Raw genomic sequence first — 25,452 nt, 5'->3', positions numbered from 1 at the left:
ATGACAATTACTTGATTGTGAATGATCTTGTTGATGTGTTCTTGAATTTAGTTTGCAAGCATTTTATTGTGAATTTTTATATTTATATTACTCGGGGAGATTGGACCATCATTCTGTTGTTGGATCTTTATTTGATTTGGTATTGGAGTGATAAAAGAATTCTTCAGTGATGGCAACAGCTTTAATTCTAGCACTAGGGAGGCAGAGCCAGGTGGATCTCTATGATTTGGAGGCCATCAGGTCTACAAAAAACACAAAAAGAGATTTCTTCATAAAAAGAACTTGGAACTGTTCCTTTTCTATTATGGAATAACTTGAGGAACACTGATGTTAGTTCTTTACACTATTTGTTTTTACAGTTATTTTGAAATTACATTTAATACTTTAACATTTCTGTTTATTTGACTCTATATGTGTTTCTGTTTTCTTCTTTAGAAACTCTATTTCCAATGGCATATTTAATTGTTCCTTTCTCCTCTCCTCCCTTTTCCAGTCTCAACCCCCTCTGTCTCTCTGTCCCTTTCTCTCTGTCTCTCTTTGTACCCCCCCTCTCTCCCTAGTCTCTTCTTTCTCTCTGTCCCTTTCTCTTTTTTTCTCTTTCTCTTTCTCCTCTTCACTCCCTCTCCCTCTCCCTCTCTCCCTCCCCCCCCCTCTCTCTCTCTCTCTCTCTCTCTCTCTCTCTCTCTTTTCCTCCTGTTTGACATGTGTATTGCTAGGTCATGGGTTTTATGCACACATAATGGAAAATAAAGATGAAGCACACACCAGTTTATTCAGAATGTCCTCTGAGAACCACAATCACAGTGGTTTAAAGACAGAGAAGAGAATGTGAGTGTTTTGTGGTGCAGGAAATGGGAAGCTTCAGGTGTACTGTGGAGGTTGCAGCTGTAGGGCAGTGTTGGAGCAAGCCATCCAGTCAGTTTGCAAAGCATATGTAGCGTTTCCAGTGAACAACTACATAGGGATAAGAACAGGGAAGGTCTAAGTCTACTGACAACTCTCAATGGCTCTTGGCCAACTGCTTGGGTGTTGATTCAGCTTCCTGTAATCTTCCCTAAGGAGGCTGAGTCTGACTTCTGTCTGAGACTGGCTGTGGCAGGCATGGGTGATCCCTATCCTTGAAGACAGTCTGGCCAATTTGTATATTCTGATTCTCAGTGTAGCAAAAATATCAACATAATGTTATAAAAAATGATTACTAAAAACTGCCCTAAAATACCTTTTGCAGTCAAATTTGTCTTTGGGGGTCTGTATTTTAGTTTGTAATTAAGTGAATCCATTTTTTAAAAATCACATAACTGTCTTGTAGAGTTATACACAAAGCATGAATTATTTTTATTTTCTACATATTTTCTCTTAGATCATATTCATTTACTTTAGTTTTTAACAATTTTTGTTGAGCATGCATGTGGCTTCAAACTCATATTTAAACAAAGGTTGGTTATTCAGAAATTAAAAGCATTTTATCATTAATTTTTGAGATAGTGCCTGGAACTCTCTATATTAACTAGGTTGGCCTCAGGTTTCACATAGATACAGGCTCCCAAGTGCTGGGAAATTCAAGACTCTGTTGCTGTATCATTTAACATTCATATTTAACCACTTTAAAAATTAATTTTATACCTTAGTATTTTATTCTTAAATGTAAAGAATTATATATACATGTGTATTTTAGCATGGTCATGCACCTCACTGTTGGTTTTATACCTCATGTATTCTAAAGCTCCCTCTGTAGAAATATATGCATATCATCTATTCTTTGGAGCTTTATTGTACTTGGGACTTAGGCTATAGAGCTTCTCTATTCCAGACTTATTAAAGAACCTGAGTATTTTTAGTTTCATTATTCTGTGCTGAGTTTACTTTTTCCTGAAATTAATTTATTTTGGGCCATGATACCATCTCCCTAATATGGTAATTTAAATACACTGGGGTTTTTCTAAATGAGCTTTGACTTACTTTAAACATAATGATTTGAAAATGAGCAAAATTGACCTTTTAAAAATGTCTTTCTTCTTGGTTCAGAATGGGTCCTGGAGGAATTGTCAGATAATTGATTGGTTGACCTACATGTGCAGTAGAGGGAGTGATAAAGATTCTTCTCTGCTTACCACAAAAGGAAGTCTCGAGAGATTCAGACACATGCGGTCATTTAATTTATCTTGCAGTTGTACGTGTCACATAAAGTTCAAAAAACAGATTATTGAGCCATTAAACTAAGTTCTAAGATGTTTTATCTTCCTAATGGGATAACACAGAGAATCTGGTTTAGGGTTTGATCTGTAACCCTGCATAACATACTTCACATTTTTGTACAGGCAGTTTGGAAGGGCTTTATTTTACGGAAGAAACTGCTGTCTGCCCTAGAGGCTATCAGAAATGAAGAATCTGGAGAAGAATACGAGGAAATAGATTTAGAGGAGTTTGCATTTGATGAGGTAAGTGCCAACTACAACAAACAAATATTGCTCCTATAATGTTTCTAGACTGTTCTAAAACTAACTCCTCGGCTGGCTACTGCAGATGTTGTAGGTAATCATTACCCTTGAGAACATCCTGGCCATATTGTATATTCTGAGCCATTTTCTAAGGTGCTTAGTAACACTGCAAGATAAAAGTTACTGCTACTGTCCTCCTAGTTTGTACAGTCTATAAAGGGACAGTAGAATGGTTGCAGGAGATTTTGTCCTCTTAGACCAATTTCTCTGGAAATTACTCCCTTACTTAGCCACAATGGAAACTTTGGGAAAAAGCAATGATAGAACACTATGATATTTTTGACATTTTCAAATTTGCACCTGTCCGACTAATGCCCAACAATTAGTCTAAGACTCAGTAAGCTAGGATTGTAGGGGGCAAATACTTTGCATCTTTCCCTTCATTTCCTTTGAATGGAATAATTCCTTAACTCTATTTCATGACTATAATACTGTAGGTGAATATAATACTCCCCATTTTTTGTGCGATGGAAATATTAAATGGAAATATTCACAAATAATTTATCAATTGTGCACAATCCTGAGCATTGTGGTGTGATTTCCCACCATCAGTCTACATTCTGTCTAGAATATAAATCATCAGCCTTTCTCTTTGTACTATGTATACACAACACAATGCCCTACATTCTCACAACCTACTTGGCTATGAGGACAAGTGTTGCTTAACTGTAATGTTAGTGTTCATATTAGGCTTATTTCACACTTGTGGTTGAAAGTGAAAAATTATTTGTGCTTACAATTAGAATGCATGCCCTGTTTTATTATACAATATAGGTTGAACATCTTATATTCAATTAATTAAAGATAAATTAAACTTTATCACAGCTATGTTTGTATATAGAGAGCAAAATAGTGACTATAGGGCTTGATGTTAACCATGGCTCTACGTACCCAGTGACTATAGGGCTTGATGTTAACCATGGCTCTACGTACCCAGTGAAGGTCATGGATCCCATCTGTACTCAATGACTCCGTCAGTTAATTGCAATTCCATGATTACATTTGAACATAGCGACACATCAGTGAGAAGTAGTTACTTCTCATTGAAAAATATAGTTTTTAATAATGAATGTACAGGTATTTCAAAAGTAAGTTAACTACTTTGCAAAACATGCATTGTAATTCATTATAGTTTATCTACCATTATAAATTTTTGTTTGCTGATCTTCAAAAATAATTTACCCAACATTTGAAGATAAGATGTAACTGAATCAGAACCTGTGTTCTCATTAAATCGTTTATAGTAATAATTAACTTAAAACACAAAATGCTTTAATAATGACTTGCATTTATGGAATACGAGGTTCTCCTCTATAGGTTCTCTATAATGAGAATAGAAAAATATGGAGTTTTTTTTTAATGTATCTATTTTAGAAAGAATCTATGATATTTTCCTTGATAGTTTTCATGTGTAATTTGGTTAAATTTATTCCTAGGTATTTGATGCGTTTGCATATTAAAGTCAATTCTGTAAGTTGGAATCATTTCTGTAAAAATTTGTTGGATTAGGAACATACTACACAACATTTCCAGATTACAGCGACAGTGGTCGTGATGATTGTATGTGTTCTTTTAATCTTATCAAATTGTTTTATATCATATATTCATATATATATATCATTGACTTCCTGTATTAAACTGTGTTCCTTGAATAAGCCAATTTAATTATAATGAAGTTGTGAATATATTAGAGATTTTGACTTAGAAATTTTTTATTAGGATTTATTTTTAGTCTGCACTTAAAAATGTTTAGTCTGTAAATTTCTTCTCTACCTCTCAGTTTTTGGTCTGAAGGCGGTTTAGGTCTCCCACATTTGGTTTTGATGTGTTTCCTGTCTTTCTATTTTCTGAAAGACTTTGTTGTAAGATTGGTAACTTTAATAAAAGTCTGGAGAGATTTTTCCAAGTAAACATAAAGGAGCAGGGCTAGGGAGATAGTGCAGTGGTTCAGAGCCAAATAATGTTCTTTCCGAGAATCCACATTGAGTTCCCAGGACCCTCAACTGCTAAAGCAACTGTTGGCCTCCAAGAGCATTGTATTCAGGTGCACGAATCCAGAAACAAAATAAAGCATACACATAATTTAGAAAAAAGAAAAGGAAATGCATACTCTGCAAGCAAGTTAATTGCTACTAATGTTCCTGTGTGTGTGTGAGTGTGTGTGTGTGCGTGTGCGTGTGCGTGTGTGTGTGTGTGCTCGCGCACATGTTCAGGACAGAGGAAAATGTCAGTTCTCCTAGCCAACATCTGCACAGTTCTCCAGCCTAGTCTGCATGCAATGACATGTCACTGTGGTTTTGATGTATATTTTTCTGAAAATACTGATCTTGAGCATTTTTCATATAATTGTGCTAGTCGTTTATGTATTCTTTTGAAAAGTATCTGCTCAGACCTTTAATTCAAGCTAAATGTTTGTCATCGAATAGGTTTGAAGTTTTGTTTGTTTTGTTTTCCAAGGCCTAGGTATTGATCTTAGGGTCTTAGATAAGTTCTACATACATATTGCTGGTGAGTAATTCTGGTTTTTGTATTTTTTTGTTTTGATTTGTTTTTTACACTTTACTTGTAACTCCTTAGCAGATGTATTATTTGCAGATTATTCTATTTCTGTTATGATTTTCTAAGACATGTTTTTTCTGTGTAGTCCTGGCTGTCCTGAAGCTTTCACTGTAGACCAGGCTGAACTCTAACTCAGAAATCTGCATGCTTCTGCCTCCTGAACACTGGGACTAAAAGCATGCATGAGCACCACCCAGCTGCAGATATTTTCTATTATGTGGATTTTCTTAGCAGAAGATATATTTTGACTTTGATATTGGCATTGAATTTCTAAAATACAACACTAAAGTCACAGGCAGCACAACAAAAGATAGACAAATGAGATTGCCTCAAAAGAAAAACTGCCACACATCTCATAAAACATATAGCAAAGCATATTTCCTGTTTTTCTTAATCATTGCATCCTATTTATTGAATTCTTAATTTAATTTGTGCTATTATTCAAGAGACTTGAAACCCTATGAGCATATACAGGGGGAGGTAAATCCCCATCAGGAACAGTCATAGGGGAGGGGAATAAGGGGAAAATGAGAGGGAGGGAGGAATGGGAGGATACAAGGGATGGGATAACTATTGAGATGTAACAAGAATAAGTTAATAAAAAATACAAAAAAATTACAACTTGATTGTTTTTATTATTAATTTTGTTATTTGACAATACTAAGCAGGTATCTAACTGATTCTGATTACTTTCTCCCCATACCCTCCTATACCTAGCATTACAGATTTACACTATCATGACTACATTTATGTGAGAAACAGTCATAGCCCATCAGGGCTTTAGTTCCTTCAGGGAACAGGCTCTTACTGTAAACACCCTTGAATAATCTGGGAAGTTCTGTAAGTAACTGTGATTTGCTAGAGGAAGGCCAAAACCGACAAAGTTAAATTTAGTAAAACAATTCTTTCATTTTTCAAATGAAAATTTTTTTTAGAATAGTGACACTTCTAAGCTCACTTTTAATATAGAAGTAGCTTTGATAACAGCTGGGCTGGAAGCAGAATGCAGTTCACACTCTCAGTTGTAAGTTACAGGGGTTTGGACAAGGTATTTTAACCAGTACATAATCTTCCTGTAAGTGTGAAATTATTGACATATTAATACACATTTTTCAAAGTAATGGCATGTTTGTAACTGTGGGCAAATTCCTTGTGATATCTTGAGATTTTATTTTTTCCAGTGTAGTACATAATACCAGTGTATTTGATATTAATAAGCTTTCATTCATATGTAGTGCTCCCGGTAACAATTCTGGTTGCATTTAAATAATTACTACAAACATCTTTAGCACTTTATGGTAACTTTCTTTTTCTGCTTTTAATAAATTTTCAGAGATGTTGGATAAAAATGGCTTTAAAACTCTATATAAGTGTTTATAGATTTACATGGAAAAAAGTATGTTCAAAGGTTTTTATACTTTTAAATATTAAAAATATCTGGGGGCTGTGGAGTTGAACTGGCAGGTTAGAGACTGGATGCACTTGCAGAACATCCGGTTCAGTTCCCAGTTCCCACACCTTTTGCCTCACAGCCACCTGCCAGACCACCTCCAGGAAAGCTGATGCCTCTGCTGACATCCACTGGTACAGCACTTATGGCACAGCCCCCACTGGCTTCTCCCACTCCCACTTCCAACATAAACGCATAATTGAAAAAAAAGTCTGAGAAGGAAAGTTCTGTCTCTAGATTCTGTGAAGTATTTCAGTGGAAAATCACCCACTCTACATTTTGTAATGAGGCAGCAAATACTGATGAGTAGTGTCCTAGAGAGCACTGAGCACTGCCACTGGAATATTACTATAGAGAGCACTGCCACTGGAGTATTACTATAGAGAGCACTGCTACTGGAGTATTACTATAGAGAGCACTGCCACTGGAGTATTACTATAGAGAGCACTGCCACTGGAGTATTACTATAGAGAGCACTGCCACTGGAGTATTACTATAGAGAGCACTGCCACTGGAGTATTACTATAGAGAGCACTGCCACTGGAGTATTACTATAGAGAGCACTGCCACTGGAGTATTACTATAGAGAGCACTGCCACTGGAGTACTGCTCTAGAGAACACTGCTACAGGAGTATTACTATAGAGAGCACTGCCACTGGAGTATTACTATAGAGAGCACTGCCACTGGAGTATTACTATAGAGAGCACTGCCACTGGAGTATTACTATAGAGAGCACTGCCACTGGAGTATTACTATAGAGAGCACTGCCACTGGAGTATTACTATAGAGAGCACTGCCACTGGAGTATTACTATAGAGAGCACTGCCACTGGAGTACTGCTCTAGAGAACACTGCTACAGGAGTATTACTATAGAGAGCACTGCCACTGGAGTATTACTATAGAGAGCACTGCCACTGGAGTATTACTATAGAGAGCACTGCCACTGGAGTATTACTATAGAGAGCACTGCCACTGGAGTATTACTATAGAGAGCACTGCCACTGGAGTATTACTATAGAGAGCACTGCCACTGGAGTATTACTATAGAGAGCACTGCCACTGGAGTATTACTATAGAGAGAGCACTGCCACTGGAGTATTACTATAGAGAGCACTGCTACTGGAGTACTGCTCTAGAGAACACTGCTACTGGAGTACTGCTCTAGAGAACACTGCTAATAAAGTATTACTATAGAATAGGGAGTACTGCTCTAAAGTGAGCTGCTCTAGAGAGTCTTGTCAAATATCATACTGCTACTGGAGTTCTGCTGTTGGAGTTCTGCTGTAGAGACCCCTCTTTCACACTGTTCCTCTAGAGAGAGCTGCTATATAGAGTACTGACATTGAGTACTGCTCTACGTAGACTGGCTAGAGAGAGTGCTGCTGTTGGATTGGAGTACTGTTCTCGAAGTACAGCTATGGAGAGTACTGTTACTGGAGAAATACTATTTTAGTATTTCTGTAGAGTGTGTGTGTGTATATATATATATATATATATACACACACACACCCTAGACTTCCAGAGGACAGAATAAAATGAGATGGCTTGACAGGTGTGTGCAGAGGTCATGCCAGGCATGACAGCATGGGGTGTCTCCTGTAGTCAGTCAGCAGATGGCATGGTGTCTTTTCCAAGGTGTCATCCTTTCATTTTCACATCTTCTGTTCATTTTAATCATTTCCTTTATAAGATCACTAACTTTATGATAGCTGGTGTTCAACAGCCTGTGATCTTTCCTTGAATAAATATACATTGCCACTCAAAAAATTAATAAATTTTGAGTCTGAATCTTGTCCAGAATTTTACCCTGAATTGCAATTTTTTAAGGGTAGTCATTAAAATTTTTATCATCTTTCATGAACGAGACGGACGATTCTGAATGCAGATGTCAATGGGAGTTTACTGGGTTTATGACGCGAGACAGCACGTAGTTAATGTTATCAGCTTAAATAGGTTACAGAATTAGCAATATCTTATCTTCATACCTTTCCCAGAAATATCAAAGCAAATGCTTTTTGTGCTTCAACTCTTTTGTTTCAAACTCTCACCCACAATCACTTGTTTCCTTTTGTTGTTGCTTCCCCAGAACTACTGTATTTTCTGTGCTGCCATTTTCTTATCTTCCCATTATAAGATGTGGTGAAGAAGCACATTATAGGTTGCAGTGAGAGTTCTCTCTCATGTAACCTTTCTGCCTCTCTCCAATGATGCTTTACTTGGGAATATTCACATTCATATAATTATTTGAAAAATAAAATTTGTATGCTTTCTGCATGCAATGTAATGCTTTAAAACATGTCTTCCTGGCAGAATTGATAAATTAAGTTTCTTGTCAAATGCAGTAACTAGTACATTTATTATTCTGTTATAGGAATGGTTAAAAGTGTCTCAGAGATGTTTATTAGATTATTGCTTGCTAGAATCATGACATAGTTCAATAGATTTATTGAACTTACTAACTTCCCAGTAGGAACTCTTAAACTCAGTATGACTGTGTGATAGATATTTGTAGGTTAATAGTCCGTAAATAATAAGAAATACCATAAAATACTTGTTTTGGTTGAGTTGGTCCATTTGTGTGATGTTGGGATGCCATGGCCTTGATTCTGTCTCCTAAGAGTAATGCCTAAGTAAAAGTGTGTTGTTACCTTGCCTACCCATGGTCACTTTGTCTTAGTCTCACATTTTCAGTAGTCGTTCCAAGACCAAGGCACATTGAATTTGTGTGAATTAAAAATGGTTAATGCCCCCTATAAATGTAATCATTCTAATTTTCAAACCATTTGGATATTTTATAGCCTTCTTAATGCTAATCATTGTCCTGGCGAGCCTTGTTTATAAAAAATCAGAGATGTGTATTCTAAGATACATCATATTAAATAAAATTCAGATAACTATATCTTAAATGTACAACACTTATATAATTAATATAACTTCACTGAATAAAGGTTAAGCTTGGGGATTGGTTGTATAAGTGGAACAAATATGATTTAGGATGAAGAAAAAGGAGTACACAGTAGAAATTTCATATTTGAAATATAAATTTTTCCCATGTAAAGAGCTGTGTTGGAGAATAATTACATCAGAAATGATATGCCATATATTTTTATTCATTCTGTTCACCCAAAAAACTTCCAAAATTGTGAAAATAAGAAATTAAGGCAAATCCTAGTTTATATGTAATACTTGAGGAAAATTGGTTCTGGTTTATTAAAATCTTGTAGTTTTTATAGCAATGTTCAATAGAAAATGTAACTTATACCACATGAATTAACAGCTGATTTTTCTTGGTTGCTCTTAGCTTATCTGAGTCTGTAATGAGTACATACTCAGAACAATATTTACCTCATCTTTACAGCAATAAAATATAAGCTCTTCCCTTAATCAAAGTAAGTAAATAAAAAACATTGTCAAGCATCTTATATAATTTGTGCCTCTCATGATATCAAGTAAAACTTTCCTACATATAAAAGTCCCCATGGTCTGTGTGGACATACATGATGTACTGTACAATTTAAAGGAAAGTTGGTAAAGGTTTGCAAGCTAAACTCTGTCCATTTTAATGCCGTTACTTGTGCAGGGTGTCTTGGAGAAAGACTGGCCAGCTTTAGATTCCACCAGCTTCCCTTCACAAACACTGCCTCTCTCCAACCAGCTGCCCTGGCCAAAGGTAACATGTCATGGAAACTTCTGAGTGCTCGATCTCTGCTGGCTTCTGAAGGTTCTGCTATGCCGTGGTGATTAATAATACAATTTATTGACTTGAAAAACATAATTACTTTTAGAAGCCTTTGACTTCCTCCTCGTCCCCAGATGTAATTTTTCATGTAGCTTTTCTTTCATTTGCCCTTTATTTTTTTTTCTTTACTTTGGATTTCTTTCAACGCTTTATTTCACAGTAGCCAGAAAAAAAGAAATGATGTGCCTCAGCTGCACACTTGGCAGTAGACTAAAATCACTAGTTGACAGCACTTTAAAAATGCAGAAGTACACACCGACAAGCGGCAGCTGAGGATCCTCAGCCAGAGGTCAAGGGACTGCAATATCTGTTATTTATTTGATAATCTTTGAAGTTTTTGTTTTCTTGGATTTTAAAGATCTTTGCAATTAATCATTTTGTATATGTGAGCTATACCAAAAAGCATACTCTAGTACCATGTAACAAAAAAAAATATTCAGGCACGTTCCAGGAATTATATTTTATTATCATTTTAATTTTGTAATGAATTGCCCTTTGAGGCTGTTCAGGCTGCCATATGTGAGGTAACAACACCAATGCTGGGATTGTTCGGTTTTACCTTACATTTGTTTATGCTTTTAAAATAAGACCTCTCGGACTCTGAGACACGATGAACCCTCACTTCCCGTGCCAGCACGTCCAGCTCCAGCATGGCTAAGCAGTGAGAAAGAAACTGTGTTTTCACCAACACACACACAGTTAAGTAGCAGGTAAGCTAAGCTACTCTCTTACGTGGGTACCGATTTATGAGTGACATAGACAACAGGCGCATCCCTTACACAGTTAGAATAACTATAAACATCGATGTAAATTGACTTGTAGAAGATGGAACACATGTAATGTTAAAATATGAAAATTCTAGTGTTCAAACATGTGTGGAGGAGATGCATTAAAGCAACGACAAGACTTATATTTTGGTGAAATAATGTAGTAATTGTACAAACAGATCTTCACAGCTTGACAGGTAAAGAGGAGGACTAGAATAAAAGGCCCAGTACCATAGTCCTTTCAGCAAAAGGATTGAAATATGCTCCATGTAATTGAAATGTAAACATTTTAAATTAATGGCAGACTTTTATTACTTTTCAAGATAAAGCTCCTCTGTAGCTTAAATAGATTTTATTTCCAAGTTTGAGACAACATAAACAGCATGCGGTTTCTAAAGGAGCTGATGTACTTGTGTTGATTCTGTTCAGATGCATGCATTTCTTTTAGCAGATCAGAAAACAGAACTTTATCCTGGACAACTGAATCAAAGACAAGTAGGAAGAGTTTACTGCAATCTGAGAAAGAAGAAAAAATTTCAGAAGAATGGTAAGTCCTCTGTTTTACACTAAAGAAGATAAGAAATTGATGGACTGCTCAATATCTGAGGCCGATTTTTTTTTAAATTCCAGAAATTACTAGTCTTTAAGAAACTGACCTTTAAAATAAGGCGGCTTTATTAATTATGGTGACAAATTTATGAAATGTGATATAATTCAAACATTAACATTTACATGCATGTCTATGTCTAACTATGCTTCAGATATTTTAAATTTACTTTTACAATAGGGGCTTTAAGGATATCTCCACAGCTCAGCAAATGTTAAAGAGAGCACAGAAAATGAAATCAAAAAAATTAAAGAAAAACTTAGGTAAGTAATAGCCCTTGAGCAGTAACCATGTGTGATATTGACTATAAAATTTTTAATTGTGTTTTCTTTGTGCATTTAATGCAAGCGGAAATTAATGTACTGGTCATTACCTCTAAGATAGTAACTACAAACTCCTCAATTTCCAAAGCAAATTATATTGTCATATTTACTGATATATTTTGCCCTTTTATTGTAAAAATATTCCCTGTTTCACATACATTGGTATTAACTTTTCTTTGTGCTGTACACTGTGTCGATTACGTTAAAATTTGTTGGTGAGCTGGTGTATTTTGGAATGTTGATTCAAAAATCTTTTGTGTGCTCTTAAATTGCTTGGTTAGATATAAAGTGTCACACATGAAGAGAAACACAATTTATTTCTTTCCTGACTTTGAAGAATTTGGTAAAAATTGAAAGGCATCTTTTTTCCTATCTGCTTGTGAAACTCTCCATACTTTATTTATTCTGTATTTATTTGGACACTTCTACTCATTTTCTTATAGCGATATCAGACCAGAAGTAGCAAATGGTTATGTTTTATATACACACTACATTTAACTTCTGCCTTTATAATTCTATCTTAAAATTCATGGGCTTAATATAAGATACACGACTCTCCTAATGTGTAGTTTTGATACACGTGACGAAGAAGGAAATCTGTTACTGTAGTTCAGGAATTACCTGTTTGTTTCTGTTTGTTAAATTCTGAATTATATACATACATACATACATAAATATATGTATATTGCTCAAAATCTATATCAAAATAACAAAAATACTTTTTAGTAAATCAAATGCTTTTCATATCAGCTACTAGTCATTGATAAGTTTTCGTTGAATACATTTTTAGTTTTTTAAACATACAACTCTTCTATCTTGAAATGATATTAGTTATTTTAATTTCTATATTCTATAACTGTAATTTTGTATACAATTTGTCGGTTATAAAACATTGACTATTTAAACATTTTTAAATGGATTGAAGTTAGTACCATATTTTCCCCTTGTCTATACCCACTGCCCACTCATTATCTAAGTCCCTATGAGGGTTACCCTCTGTGACTGCAACATGTTATGGCTTCGTCAGTAAAATAGTAAGTCCAAAGCCAGAGTGTTTTGAAGTTCACCCAGGACATGTGGAGTACAATGCAGTAAATATGGTTGTTCAATAAACTTCTTTATTCCTTTGGTCTGTTTTCCTATACAAGAGTTTCAAAAGGAGCTGTTTTAAAAAATAATAGAAAAATATATGGAACTCCAGAGCCCAGTTCAAAGGCAAAATAGGTTGAGAAGTGATCCAGCCAATATTCAACAAGTATTGGCCCATTTCTGTTCAAGAATTTTTTTGCTAGATCTTCTTTAAATAGGAGTAACACCATGTTTATAGTCACCTTCCATGGTGAGAGCAGGGAAAAATTTATGTCACCAGAATTATTGTATGATTCTGCCACGGGCAATGTCTTCCTTCCTGCTGCTACTATCAAAGGCTCATTTGGTTTTGGTTGAGAAAAGATTTATAAATCAGCATATTAAATATGTTTCAACAAATGATTTGGCAAGCAATATGTCTGCATAGATGGAACTTTTTCTTTCTTTCTGTTTTACTTGTTTGTTTTAAATTTGTGATCACAACTAGATATAATTAAGCAAACAAAAATAGTTTCTTTTATCAGTCACAAGGGGGCATGATAGGGTCAAAAATGAGAAGAAGAAAACACAGTCAAACTTCATAACTCCATTTTAACTTATTTTGGCAGTGCTGAATAAGCATGATGTGTTAGGTAAGGTTAAGTCATCACAGATGACAGTTGTGTTTTTTTAAATGGAAATCCTCAACTGACTGTACAATCTCAATAGACTCCTTACCATTGAGTGAAAATGTAAATCTCTGTGTTTGTTGCTTTTTTAAAAAATCAACATATTAGGTTAAAGACACAAAATAAATTTGACCTTAAAATCTGAATGCCTAAATGTGGAATTTAATGGTGAGTCTTTCATGGTTCCCATGGCCTCTCCTCCATACCCTCCTCAGAGTGCACATATCAGTCACAATAAGAGAGGGTTTAAAATGAGAAAGGAAAACCAGAGGACTCGCTGAATGGCCAAATTTTTTTTATCTTCTATAAAAATCATGGCACTTACACATTTTTGTCTTCATGTAAATTACTTAATACTGTACGATGGGCTTTCTTTTAGAGCTTAAAATTGAGATCAAATTCCTGTTGCCTTTCCAGCTTTCATAATTCAACTGGTAATGTGTCAATAATTTACTCAAATGTGACCATGATTTAAAATTGGAGTCAGTAATGTACTGAAACCAAACTTAAATATTTACTTAAATACCCAAATTCTGCTAAAACTGAAATATTTACTTGGAAAGTTTCAATATTGAGCACATCTTATACGGAAAATTTGCCAGTGTGAAAATTTGAAGCCTGAAGAGGGCAGCGTTGTCCACAAAAGTTGTGGGAGACTCCTTCCTTCTGTTGGCTGACAGGAGCAGGAGGGAGGGCATCAGGGACAGGATCGTCAGTTCAGTGCAGTCAGCAGTATTCTGCGTTTTAACACAGGCATGATCCTCAAGGAAACCAAGCATACACATAGAGTGTGGCAGCATTATATATTGATGAAAATGTAAAATAAGCTGGCCAGGAGTAAGCACTTCATATTCCCTGTCCGTTCATTTCGCATACATGTACTCGCCAAGGAATATGAGTCAACAATATTTATTTAATGTTAAAATAAAAACATAGTAATTGCAGAAAGTAGTGCATGAAGGAATAAAGTGCTGAGAGAGGGAGAAAACTGCTGAAGACACGGGTTAACCGGCAGGCACAGTTGAGGACTGCCTAGTGGAAGCAAAGAGTGTGGACAGCAGTTAGGTAAGCCCTGTCCTCAAGAAATCTGCCCGCGTAACTGAGGCCATCTGCTTTAAAGAGCAGCAGGGCCCAGTGTCACACGTAGCTGAGTTGACAGGCCTTCTCCCACACAGGTCTGGTTCGTTTCATCTTACTTCTTTAATACAAGATATTATTTGCATTAAAAATAAAAAGGAAAACAGATGAGGAGAAAAAGAATGGGAAGATGGTGAAGGAATTGCTTGGCAGTCTTGACAAAAAGTCTAAAACTGTGTGAAGTTAATCATAGTTTACTTAGTTGCTCATTTACCTAGCAATATTTTCCCTTTGTGATTGACATCAGCTAGAAATAATAATAGTGATTAGTCCTGTTTTGTATATTGTCTGTCTATTTGTTCGGCTGCACTTTACACAAAAGTGATTTCAGAATTTGGTGAGCAGAATTGGAGTTATCAGACACCGAGGGATGTTTAAGATTCAGCACCATAATGAAGAACACCACATGTAAGGCGAGAGTTCCAGGTCTATTGAAAACATGCAGGGTCAATAACCTGAGGGTAGTGAGCATATTTTGGAGTAAGACTAGATGAGTGGGCTGGGGAAAGGGAGTGGGTGGCTGGTTTTGATGCCTAGCAGTCCTTAGAAGCTCTCTCTAAATGTAGAGATTTGGGTGCATAAAAGCAACATACAAGGGTAGAAAACATAGAATGCAGACATAATAAATGCTTCTCTGTGTTTAGCACATTTATGCATGTTGAATTTAAGCCTTTGTAATTAAGGTAAAGAAAAGATGAAGCAAACCAAGTTTATGTTTAATGGAAGAATGACAGAGAAGGATAAAAATGACTCATCAGCTCTTTTAAAATCCTAATAGTAATGAGCAAATGATTCTCATTCAGTAGGTATTTTCTGCCTTTATTTCCATGAAAAATAGCATAAGTCATTTCATATCATTAAGTCATATCCAAGAATTAAGTAATGTAGAAAAAATTTTAAGGCTTATTTTATGCATTTTAAGCAGTTCATGGCTTGTGGGAAAGGAGTTTCCAAAATGATAATATAGGTAATGAATTTTTAAAAGAGAAGAATCAAGAATGATCAGTATTGACAAAATTTCAGAAAAAAATGAGGTTTATAGATTCAAGATATATAGAATGAGTCATTGAGTATTTTAGTTGAACAGTGCTTTGCTATGCTTCCAATAACAGAATTCACTTTAAATAGTAAGCAGTCGAATCAATACCTCTTTCACATTAAATCCCATGATCTACAAACATGTCTGGCACCTCACTTTAACATTAAAGTTATTGATAAACACTTAGTAGTATATATTTATGGCTCTGTGAGTCTTTAATCAATTATGGACTTATATTCGGGGAGTGAAATTTAAATTAGTACAAAGTATGCATGTGCATGGAAACAAAAAATTGGTGCAAATGTGGTTCAAGAGGGTCAGGGTCCATCCCAAACCCTGCTTACTTAGCACTGTTTTCCATGTGATACTGGCTTTTATGGAGACATGATGGGTGCAAGAATAAATGGGATTATTGAATCTCACTCCATGATTTCATAAGAAGAACAGGCAACATATGACAGAGGAGATCATGTGTGGAGGCCTTGAGAGAGTAAAAGAACTCTCTTTTGTGAATGTATGAAAGTGAATCCTAGACTTGAGTAGATAACTCAAAGATGTTGGCTGTGGGGTGTATGTCAAGAAGAGCTGTATGTAGGGAGGAGGATCAACCAGAGTATAGTGCATGTTATAGGAAGCAAAGCTGGAGGGAAAGATGCCTCTAGACCTTTGAAATTAAATTATTGGACATTAGACATGGAACCACAGGATTTGGCCTTTGCCTTGCAGAATTCCAGTCTTGCTTTAAGTCCAGTGGTTCCCTGCCATGACACCAATTTTCATTTTTGGAATGGTGATATATATATTCTGTGATATTGTATGGTGGAAATATGTAATTTGTGTTTTTGTTTTACAAGAGGTTGCCATTAAAAGATTACCTTGAGTCAATGGAAGAGTCTTTGAGCTTTCAAGTAGTGTTAGGACTATAAGAGCATGTGAAAATATTTGAAGTTGAATTTATGAATTTGACATTATGTCATGGACATATGGCAATGGCTAAGGAGTTGAATGTCTTATCTTCAAGCATTTGAACACTTGGTTGCATTTGGCAACACTGTTTGGGAAGGTATAGGAGGTAGTCAAAGCAAATGGCAAGGTGAGATTTCAAAACTTGGCCTTTCAATTTGCTCTGTGGGCTTTGGACTTTTGGTTTATGGTGTGAGCTCCCAGCGTCTTGCTCCTGTGGCCATGGCTGCTGTTTGTTGTCATGACTCTGCTCCACCATCATGACCGTTCATCCCTCAGGAATCAAAAGCTACAATAGATTCACTCTTAAGTTGCTTTTGGTCTTGGTGTTTTATTACAACAATATAAAAGTAACTAATACAGTTGTTTTGCATGAAGAATGTGTATCTCTCATGGAGAAAGCCCTTAGTTCAGCCCCAGCAACCCCCCAAATTGGGCAGATTTGTGCCTGATTGAAACACCGTAAGAAGGTAGAAGCAGGTAGGTTGAAGCTAAAGACTATCAACGATAACTTACTTAAACGTAATTATTCATGATGCATTACTTTTTAGTAGATCATGTTGCTGTATTGTTCTCCATTCTGAATATTTGTATTATTATCCCCTTAAATCACTTTGTTTTAGTTAAAATATAATTTTACAGCTAAAAAGAAAAAAGAAAAAGAAAATATCCTGGGTTGAGATTCACACTATCTACAATTTATGATATTTTGTGTGAGAAGAATGATATGAAGGTAGTCAATCAAAAAAGACTATAGACAGCGAAAATGATTATGCAGGTGATGGCTATTGTCATGGAAACTTTATGAGTTAACTCAAGTTATGTTACCTTAGTAAGACCATGGTTATAAAGAATCAAGCACAAAGCCAAAAGCATAAATGAATTTGATTTGCTTATCTGTTTTTTTGGACACAGTTAAGGCATACTAGCAAAGAGAAAGAATTTTTAAACCAAGAAGAGACTTGATACCCTATGAGCATATACAGGGGGAGGTAATCCCCCTCAGGAACAGTCATAGGGGAGGGGAATAAGGGGAAAATGGGAGGGAGGGAAGAATGGGAGGATACAAGGGATGGGATAACCATTGAGATGTAATAAGAATAAATTAACAAAAAATTAAAAAAAAACAAAGTAGTAATTACAACAGGCAGATATTCTTAATGAGAAAAACAGACTTTAACATTGCAAATGTTGGATTCATTTATTCCTATATGGCTCACCTTATTCTATGAATGAGTAAAGGTATTTCCACTAATTTAATTATTTGAAAATGTTGCCATTTCTTTTGGCTTACCTTTGCTTGTGGCATTTGCCTGCAGACTTGTTACATGAGCATAAATTTTGGTCATTAAACACTGTGTCAACTTTTACAGTCAAACTCGATGATGGAAAGACTAGACAGAGGGCAAAATCAGTCTGTTCCTATCCATGCAACTAGTACAATTTGGAGCTGGGATCTGGCTCAGTATACAGTGTATGCAGGGTGACCTACAAGCTGTTCTCTTTACAATATACCTTTTTTCCCCCGGGATTCCCTACTTGACTATGCATTTCCTAAGCCTTGGAATGGTATTTTATTCTTAGTGGTACTTCTAGGGACTTTTAATATCCATTTATTTTACCCGTGTTAAATTACCACATTTCTGCTTCTTGTCATTATACCTTTATACTTTGAATCAAGTTTTGAATCAGTTTAAGGTGATGCAGTTAAAGTGTTCTGAAACTAAAAGATATTTTTTTAATACATTTTTATTAATTTATACATATTACATCTCAGTTGTTAGCTAAAAGATATTTATAATGTAATGCTCTGCATATGCTCTTAGGAAATAAAACTATTTTAATGAATAAATATTGTCTGGAATGACTCCTAAAAATTTATATGTCTTAAATGATTAGCTCTGAATAGCACTATGAGGTAAGAGAGTCAAAAGATGATTATTAGGAACCATAGCATTATGCTACTATCTGAAATATAAGCTTGTGGAATTATATACTCTCTCTGATTGACTTACGCTTCTTTTGATACATCACTAGATATATAAGATCTTATATATATATAAGATATTATATGACATATGATACCTATGCTATGGCATATCTGTACATTTATTATTATTACTAGTTCTTAGTGAATTTTTGTAGAAACTCCCAATGATAGTAATACCTTGAGGACTCAGATACCTCAGAAAGATGCCAAACATTGATAATTTCAATACAGTATTTATAAATACATAAATGAGCCTTAAGTGGGCTCAGTTCCTACTAGAAGACTACCAACAATTGGCAAGCTGCTCATCACAGAGCATCCTTCTTCTACAGATGATGTTCTTTCTACTCTCGATGTACAGTCTGAAACTTACCTTTATATCAAAATATAAATATGCTTTGGTATATATGATGTTTAAAATATTGACTAGTCCGGGTGATGTATTTAATTCTATTACACTCCTTGATTCTTACTCTCCTTGACATTTTTGTAATTAATGCGGTAAAAAAAAAAAGTGTATTACCCCAATAAGGTGTTTTTTGTGTAACCATACTAAAAGTGCATGTTTTCTACTAACTTTCATCTTATGGTGCTTACATCATTGCCTTCTTAGTCTTTAGTTAAATCCTCTAAATAATGCATGGCCAAATCCTACTTTCACATTCAATGCAACCATTTGTTATTTATGAGAAATTACAAGGCACTACATTCAAGGTGACTCGTTTTGTAATATACTAGATTAATATGATTTCTTACCTTAAATAAAATATAGAAAGAAATAATGTAACTTCTTTGTTGTGTAATTTCATTAGTACAAAAGAAAACCCACCACATTTACACGTGAATTATTATTTTCTATTATCTGTTTCCTTACTGTTTTGCTTCCATCTCACATATGTGTTATTTGAATAGTTTAGTAAGGATATATTGACTATATTATCTTCCCTATTAGTTGGTAAATATTTTTAGTTTGAGGGAAAATGTTATAAAAGAAATGAAATAATAAATTGTAACATGATTTCAAAATAAGATTATGCCAACTAGAAAAAGTGTATGTTCCAAATTTTGGCAATATTATTAACATTTCTGACATAATAAAGGAGAGCCATGTATTTGACCAAATGACTAAGAATATTTTAAATTATCATGTGTAAGCGGCGACCAGCAATATCTCAGAGCTCCATACAGTTTGTCTAATTGTTAATACCAGTATAAAGAAAAAAATATGGTCATGTTAGGGAAGGAGTAACACGAGATCATCTCTCCTCTTGTCTTTTCCCCTCTAGAACCTTCTGTTCGACTAGCATTATTCAAAAAAACCAGAAATAAAGTTCCTGTTACAAAGTCATCAAAGAAGACACAGCTCAGGAGAGATGGTTACTTTGAAGGTAAGGTTTAATGAAAGACATAGAAGATAAAAAAGGTCTCTAAGCATAGCAAAAATATTACTAAAATATTTTTAGTCTATATAAGACTTAAAGTACACATATGAAAGATACATATATAAACTAGCCTTGAAAAAGAATTAAATACTTTTATCAAAATAAAAACCCTATTTACCATGTTAATATATTAACATGTTTTTATTTGTATTAGTCTTTATCTAAATTTTAAGTACCTTCTATTTTTTATTAAATAAACCTGTAATATTGCATCATCATTTCAATACTGATATAATTGTTTTACAGGTACAAATTACATTAGTGTTAATTAAAGTTGATCACATGGTAAAATCATATTCTAATATAGTTAGTATGTTTAAATTTTATTAACATTACAGACTATATCATGCTATTTAGAATATTTTCCCCCAAACTACAAAAATCTGTATCCTCTATATCCTATGTAGTCAACAGTGAAAACTTTAGTTACTTTTAGAATTAAAGGTTTTCATATCTAGTTGACAGGTTATATCTGGTTTCAGCATTCATGAGACTTATAGACTTATATTATTAAACAGAACAACAATGTGACTTACCAGTTTTATACCTATTTGTAGTACTAACAAGTTTGTAATTCCTTCTACCTATACTTCCTGACAGTTATTTATAACAGGAAGAAAGGATTTTATATTTTTCCAAGATATATATTATTTTATTAATTTGTTCTTGTTACATCTCAATGGTTATCCCATCCCTTGTATCCTCCCATTCTTCCCTCCCTCCCATTTTCCCCTTATTACCCTCCCTTATGACTGTTCCTGAGGGGGATTTCCTCCCCCTGTATATGCTCATAGGGTATCAAGTCTCTTCTTGGTAACCTGCTGTCCTTCCTCTGAGTGCCACCAGGTCTCCCTCTCCAGGGGACATGGTCAAATATGAGGCACCAGAGTATGTGAGAAAGTCATATCCCACTCTCCACTCTACTGTGGAGAATGTTCTGACCATTGGCTAGATCTGGGTAGGGGTTTAAAGTTTACAGCCTGTATTGTCCTTGGCTGGTGCCTTAGTTTGAGTGGGACCCCTGGGCCCAAATCTGCCTATCATAATGTTCTACTTGTAGGTTTCTAGGACCCTCTGGATCCTTTTACTTTGCCATTCTCCCATGCTTGTCTCATCTAGAGTCCCAATAGGATGTCCTCCCACTGTCCCAGTTTCCTGGTACTTGAAGGCTTTCATGGGATGTGGGGAGAGAGGAACACTCCTTCATTGCTGGTGGGAAAGCAAACTAGTATACAGCCACTTTGGAAATCTATCTGGTGCTATCTCAGAAAAATGAGAATAGGGCTTCCTCAAGACCCAGCTATTCCATTCCTTGGAATACACCCAGAAGATGCTCCAGCACACAAGAAAATTTGCTCAGCCATGTTCATAGCAGCCTTATTCATAATAGCCAGAACATGGAAACAGCCTAAGTGTTCATCAGTAGAAGAATGGATAAAGAAACTGTGGTATATATACACTATGGAATACTATTCAGCTATTAAAAACAAGGAATTCCCGAAATTTGTGGATAAATGGATTGAGCTAGAAATGATCATAATGAGTGAGTTAACCCAGAAGCAGAAAGACTCAAATGGTATATACTCACTTATATCTGCATATTAGCCCAAGGAATATATTTTTGAATGGAAATTACCTATTGTTTTCCCCATCTTTTAGTTGATAAATCTGAGAATGCATACATCATTAATAGCCTAATTAAGAATGATTTTGTTGTGCTTTGCAGTTCATTATGATTTGGAAGTCACTAAATTATTGTGGTATAGAGAGGCATATTAAAGTGTGTATGGTTAGAAGACATGATGTCAGGAGTGTTGTTTTAAAAACAAAATCCAGATGTTAGGTTGAAAGCCTTATAACTCAGAGAGTTGGACAAAGCACCACACTGACCTTCCTACTCAGCCGATGTCCCAGAAGGAAACAGCTCTTCTTACGCTACTCACATTCCAGAAAAAGCCAAAAGCCAAAAGCTCAATGCCCGTTCTTCTCTGCACTGTCTTAAATATCCTCCTCTCACATTCCTCCTTTCTACTTGATTCCTGTCAGCTGGTTTCCTGCACCCCCATTTCCCCTTCCCTATTCCTCAGAAAAGGGGATTCCTCCCTTCCCATCTACCCCAGCTCCTCAAGTCATATCAAGACCAACTGAGCTTGTCCTCTTCCCCTGTGACTGGCAAGGCAGTCCTCCAGGGGGGATTGATTGAAAAGTTGGCAAGAGAGTCCATATAAGAGACAGCCTCTCCCTGCCCCAGCTCCCCTTAATAGAGGAGCCACATTGGCTACGTCTTTCTAGGAGGCCTATGTCCAACATGCAAGATCCTTGGTTAGTGCTTCAGTCTCAGCAGGCAATTCCAGGCCCTGACTTGTTGGCTCTATTGGGCTTCTTCTAAAGCTCCTGTCACCTCCAAGTACGTTACTCCTTCCCCATACATTTCCACAAAACTCCCTACTTAATGCCCAATGTTTGGCTGTCTCAGAATCTGTTTCAAACTGCTGCTGGATGGAGCCTCTCAGAGGACACCTCTGATAGGCTCCTGTCTGCAAACATATTACAATACCTTTAATAGTGTCAGGGGTTGCTTCCCTCCCATGGGGTGGGTCTTAGATTGAGGCAGGCACTTGTTGGACAGTCCCTCAGTCTCTGCTCTATCTGCTCTATCTTTATTCTTGCACATCTTACAGGCAGGGTATTTTAGGCTAAAGTTTCTGTGGGTGGGTTGGTGGTCCCTCCCACTACTAGGAGACTTGTGTAGTTAGTGTCCCCTTCAGTCTCTATAGCTCCTGACTCGGAGTCTCTGCTGGAGTCCCTCTCATATCTTCCCAGGAGCCCACGCTAACTTAGGTTTCCAGTTTGTCACAAAGGCTCCCCTGCCCACAGTTTCTGTTTTCTACCCAGGCCTTCTGTTTTTCCACCCTGCTCTCCCCAGGTCTGACCTTCATCCTCATCTCTCTCTGTGCTCCCTCTCCTACCTTGTTCCCTCTCTTCAGCCACTACCTCTGTCTATTCTATTTTCCATTTGGAGTAAGATTTAACCATCCTCCCCTAGATCCTCCGTGTTACTTATCTTCTTTGGGTCTGTGCATTGTAGTATGTTTATATTGTGCTATATGGTTATTTTGTTTGTTAGTGTTTAATGTTTTTAGTTTATATATAATTTTGGATATTAACCCTTTCTTGGAAGTATGATTGGTGAAGATCTTTTCTCTATCTGTAGTGTTGTATTAGAGTGTCCTTTACCATACAAAAGCTTTTCAGTTTCAAGAGGTCCCATTTATTAATTGTTGATCTTAGAGCCTAAGCTGTTGTTCTGTTCAGAAAGTTGTCTCCTGTGCCAATGAGTTCAAGGATATTCCTCAATTTTCTCTTCTAATAGATGTAACATATGTGGTGTTAGTTCAAGTCTTTGATCCACTTGTATTTTTTGTGCAGGTCGATAAATATCTATTTGCTTTTTTCTATATATAGATATTCAGTCAGACCAGCACCATTTATTGAAGACACTGTCTTTTTTCCATTGGTTTTGGATCAAAAAATAGCTGTGTGTGTTTATTTCTGGGTCTTTGATTCAATTCCATTAATCAATAAGTCTGTTTCTATGACAGTACCATGGAGCTTGTATTATTCTTTCTCTGTAATGGAGCTTGATGTCAGGGATGGAGATCCTTCCAGAAGCCCCTTTATGTATAGGATTGTTTTTGCTATTCTGGGTTTTTTCTTTTTCTCTAAAAGGTTTAGAATTGTTCTTTTAAGGTCTCTAAAGAATTGTGTTGGCATTTTGATGTGGATTGCATTGGATCTGTACGTTGCTTTTGTTAAGATGGTCATTTTTACTGTATTAATTCTATTGATCTATGGGCATGGGACATCTTTCCATCTTCTGATACGCACTTCAGGTTTTTTTTTCATCAGAGACTTGACGTTCTTGTCGTAAAAGTTTTTGATTTGCTTGATTAGACTTACATCAATGTACTTTATATTGTTTGTTGCTATTATGAAGGATATGGTTTCCCTAATTATTTTCTTAGCCCATTTGTCCTTTGTATACATGAGAGCTACTGATTTTTTTAAATTAATGCTATACCCAGCCCCTTTGCTGAAGTTGCTTCTCAGCTATAGGAGTTCTCTGATGGAATTTTGGGAGTCGTTTATGTATACTCTCATATCTGTGCATACGATACTTTGACTTCTTTTCTGATTTGTCTACCCTTGATCTCCTTTTCTTATCTAATTGCTTTAGCTAGAACTTCAAGTGTTATATTGAAGCGATATATATAGAGAGGGCAGCCTTGTCTCTGATTTTACTGGAATTGATTTGAGTTTCTTTCCATTTAATTTTATGTTGGCTGTCAGTTTGCTGTATATAAGCCTTTATTATATTTAGGTATGCACCATGTATCCCTGGTCTGTCCAAGACTTTCATCATGAAGGGTGTTTTATTTTGTCAAAGTTTTTTTTTCTGCATCTAATGAAATGATCATGTGTTTTTTTCTTTTAGCTTGTTTATATGGTAGGTTACATTAATGGATTTCTGTATATTGAACCATCCTACATTCCTTGGATGAAGCCTATTTGGTCATGGTGGATGATATATTTGACATGTTCTTGGATTCAGTTTGAGAGTATTTTATTGAGTATTTTTGCTTCACTGTTCACCAGTAAAGTTGGTCTGAAATTCTTTTTTGTTGGATCTTTCTGTGGCTTAGGTATCAACATGACTGTGGTCTCATTGAATAAGTTTGGTAATGTTCCTTCTGATTCTATTTTGTATAATAGTTTTGAGATAATTTGTATTAGATCTTCTTTGAAGGTTTGGTAGAATTTTGCACTGAATCCATCTGACCCTGAGCTTTTTTGGTTGAGAGGCTTTTAAAGACTGCCTCTATTTCCTTAGGAGATATAGGACTGTTTAATTTGTTTACCAGATCTTGATTCAATTTTTGTATTTGGCATCTTTCAAAAAAATTGTCCATTTCATTTAGATATTCAAATTTTGTAGCATATAGGCCTTTGATAAGACCTGATGATTTTTTGGATTTCCTTGGTGGCTGTTGTTATGTCTCCCTTTTCATTTCTGATTTTGTTGATTTGAATATTCTCCCTCTGCCTTTTAACTACTTTGGCTAAGGGTTTGTCTATCTTTTTTTTTCCCTCAGAGAACCAGCTCTTAGCTTTGTCCAA

General features: G+C 35.7%; 1 protein-coding gene across 12 annotated transcripts in view; it reads left to right on the top strand.

Moving 5' to 3' along the window:
- Window positions 1–25,452, top strand: part of LRRIQ1 (leucine rich repeats and IQ motif containing 1) — a 172,396-nt gene that overhangs the window by 62,611 nt on the left and 84,333 nt on the right. For 9 of the 12 annotated variants that reach the window (XR_014782046.1, XR_014782047.1, XR_014782048.1 and 6 more), the window contains 6 exons: window positions 2,319–2,438; window positions 10,091–10,180; window positions 10,838–10,959; window positions 11,465–11,563; window positions 11,804–11,886; window positions 20,119–20,220. Coding sequence is in view for 9 of the 12 variants with exons in the window: in XM_084796363.1 (XP_084652489.1) it covers window positions 2,319–2,438; window positions 10,091–10,180; window positions 10,838–10,959; window positions 11,465–11,563; window positions 11,804–11,886; window positions 20,119–20,220 (616 nt within the window). In the remaining 3 variants the exon portion in view is untranslated. Of the gene's footprint in view, window positions 1–2,318; window positions 2,439–10,090; window positions 10,181–10,837; window positions 10,960–11,464; window positions 11,564–11,803; window positions 11,887–20,118; window positions 20,221–25,452 lie in introns of those variants that run through there. The other 3 variants (XM_084796360.1, XM_084796359.1, XM_084796358.1) reach the window with 3 other exon arrangements.

The sequence above is a fragment of the Acomys minous genome (genome assembly GCF_964271855.1).
Source record: "Acomys minous genome assembly, chromosome: 9".
Lineage (NCBI taxonomy): Eukaryota > Metazoa > Chordata > Mammalia > Rodentia > Muridae > Acomys > Acomys minous.
Note: the sequence above shows the minus strand (reverse complement) of the source record. Positions and strands in the feature narration are given on the sequence as shown.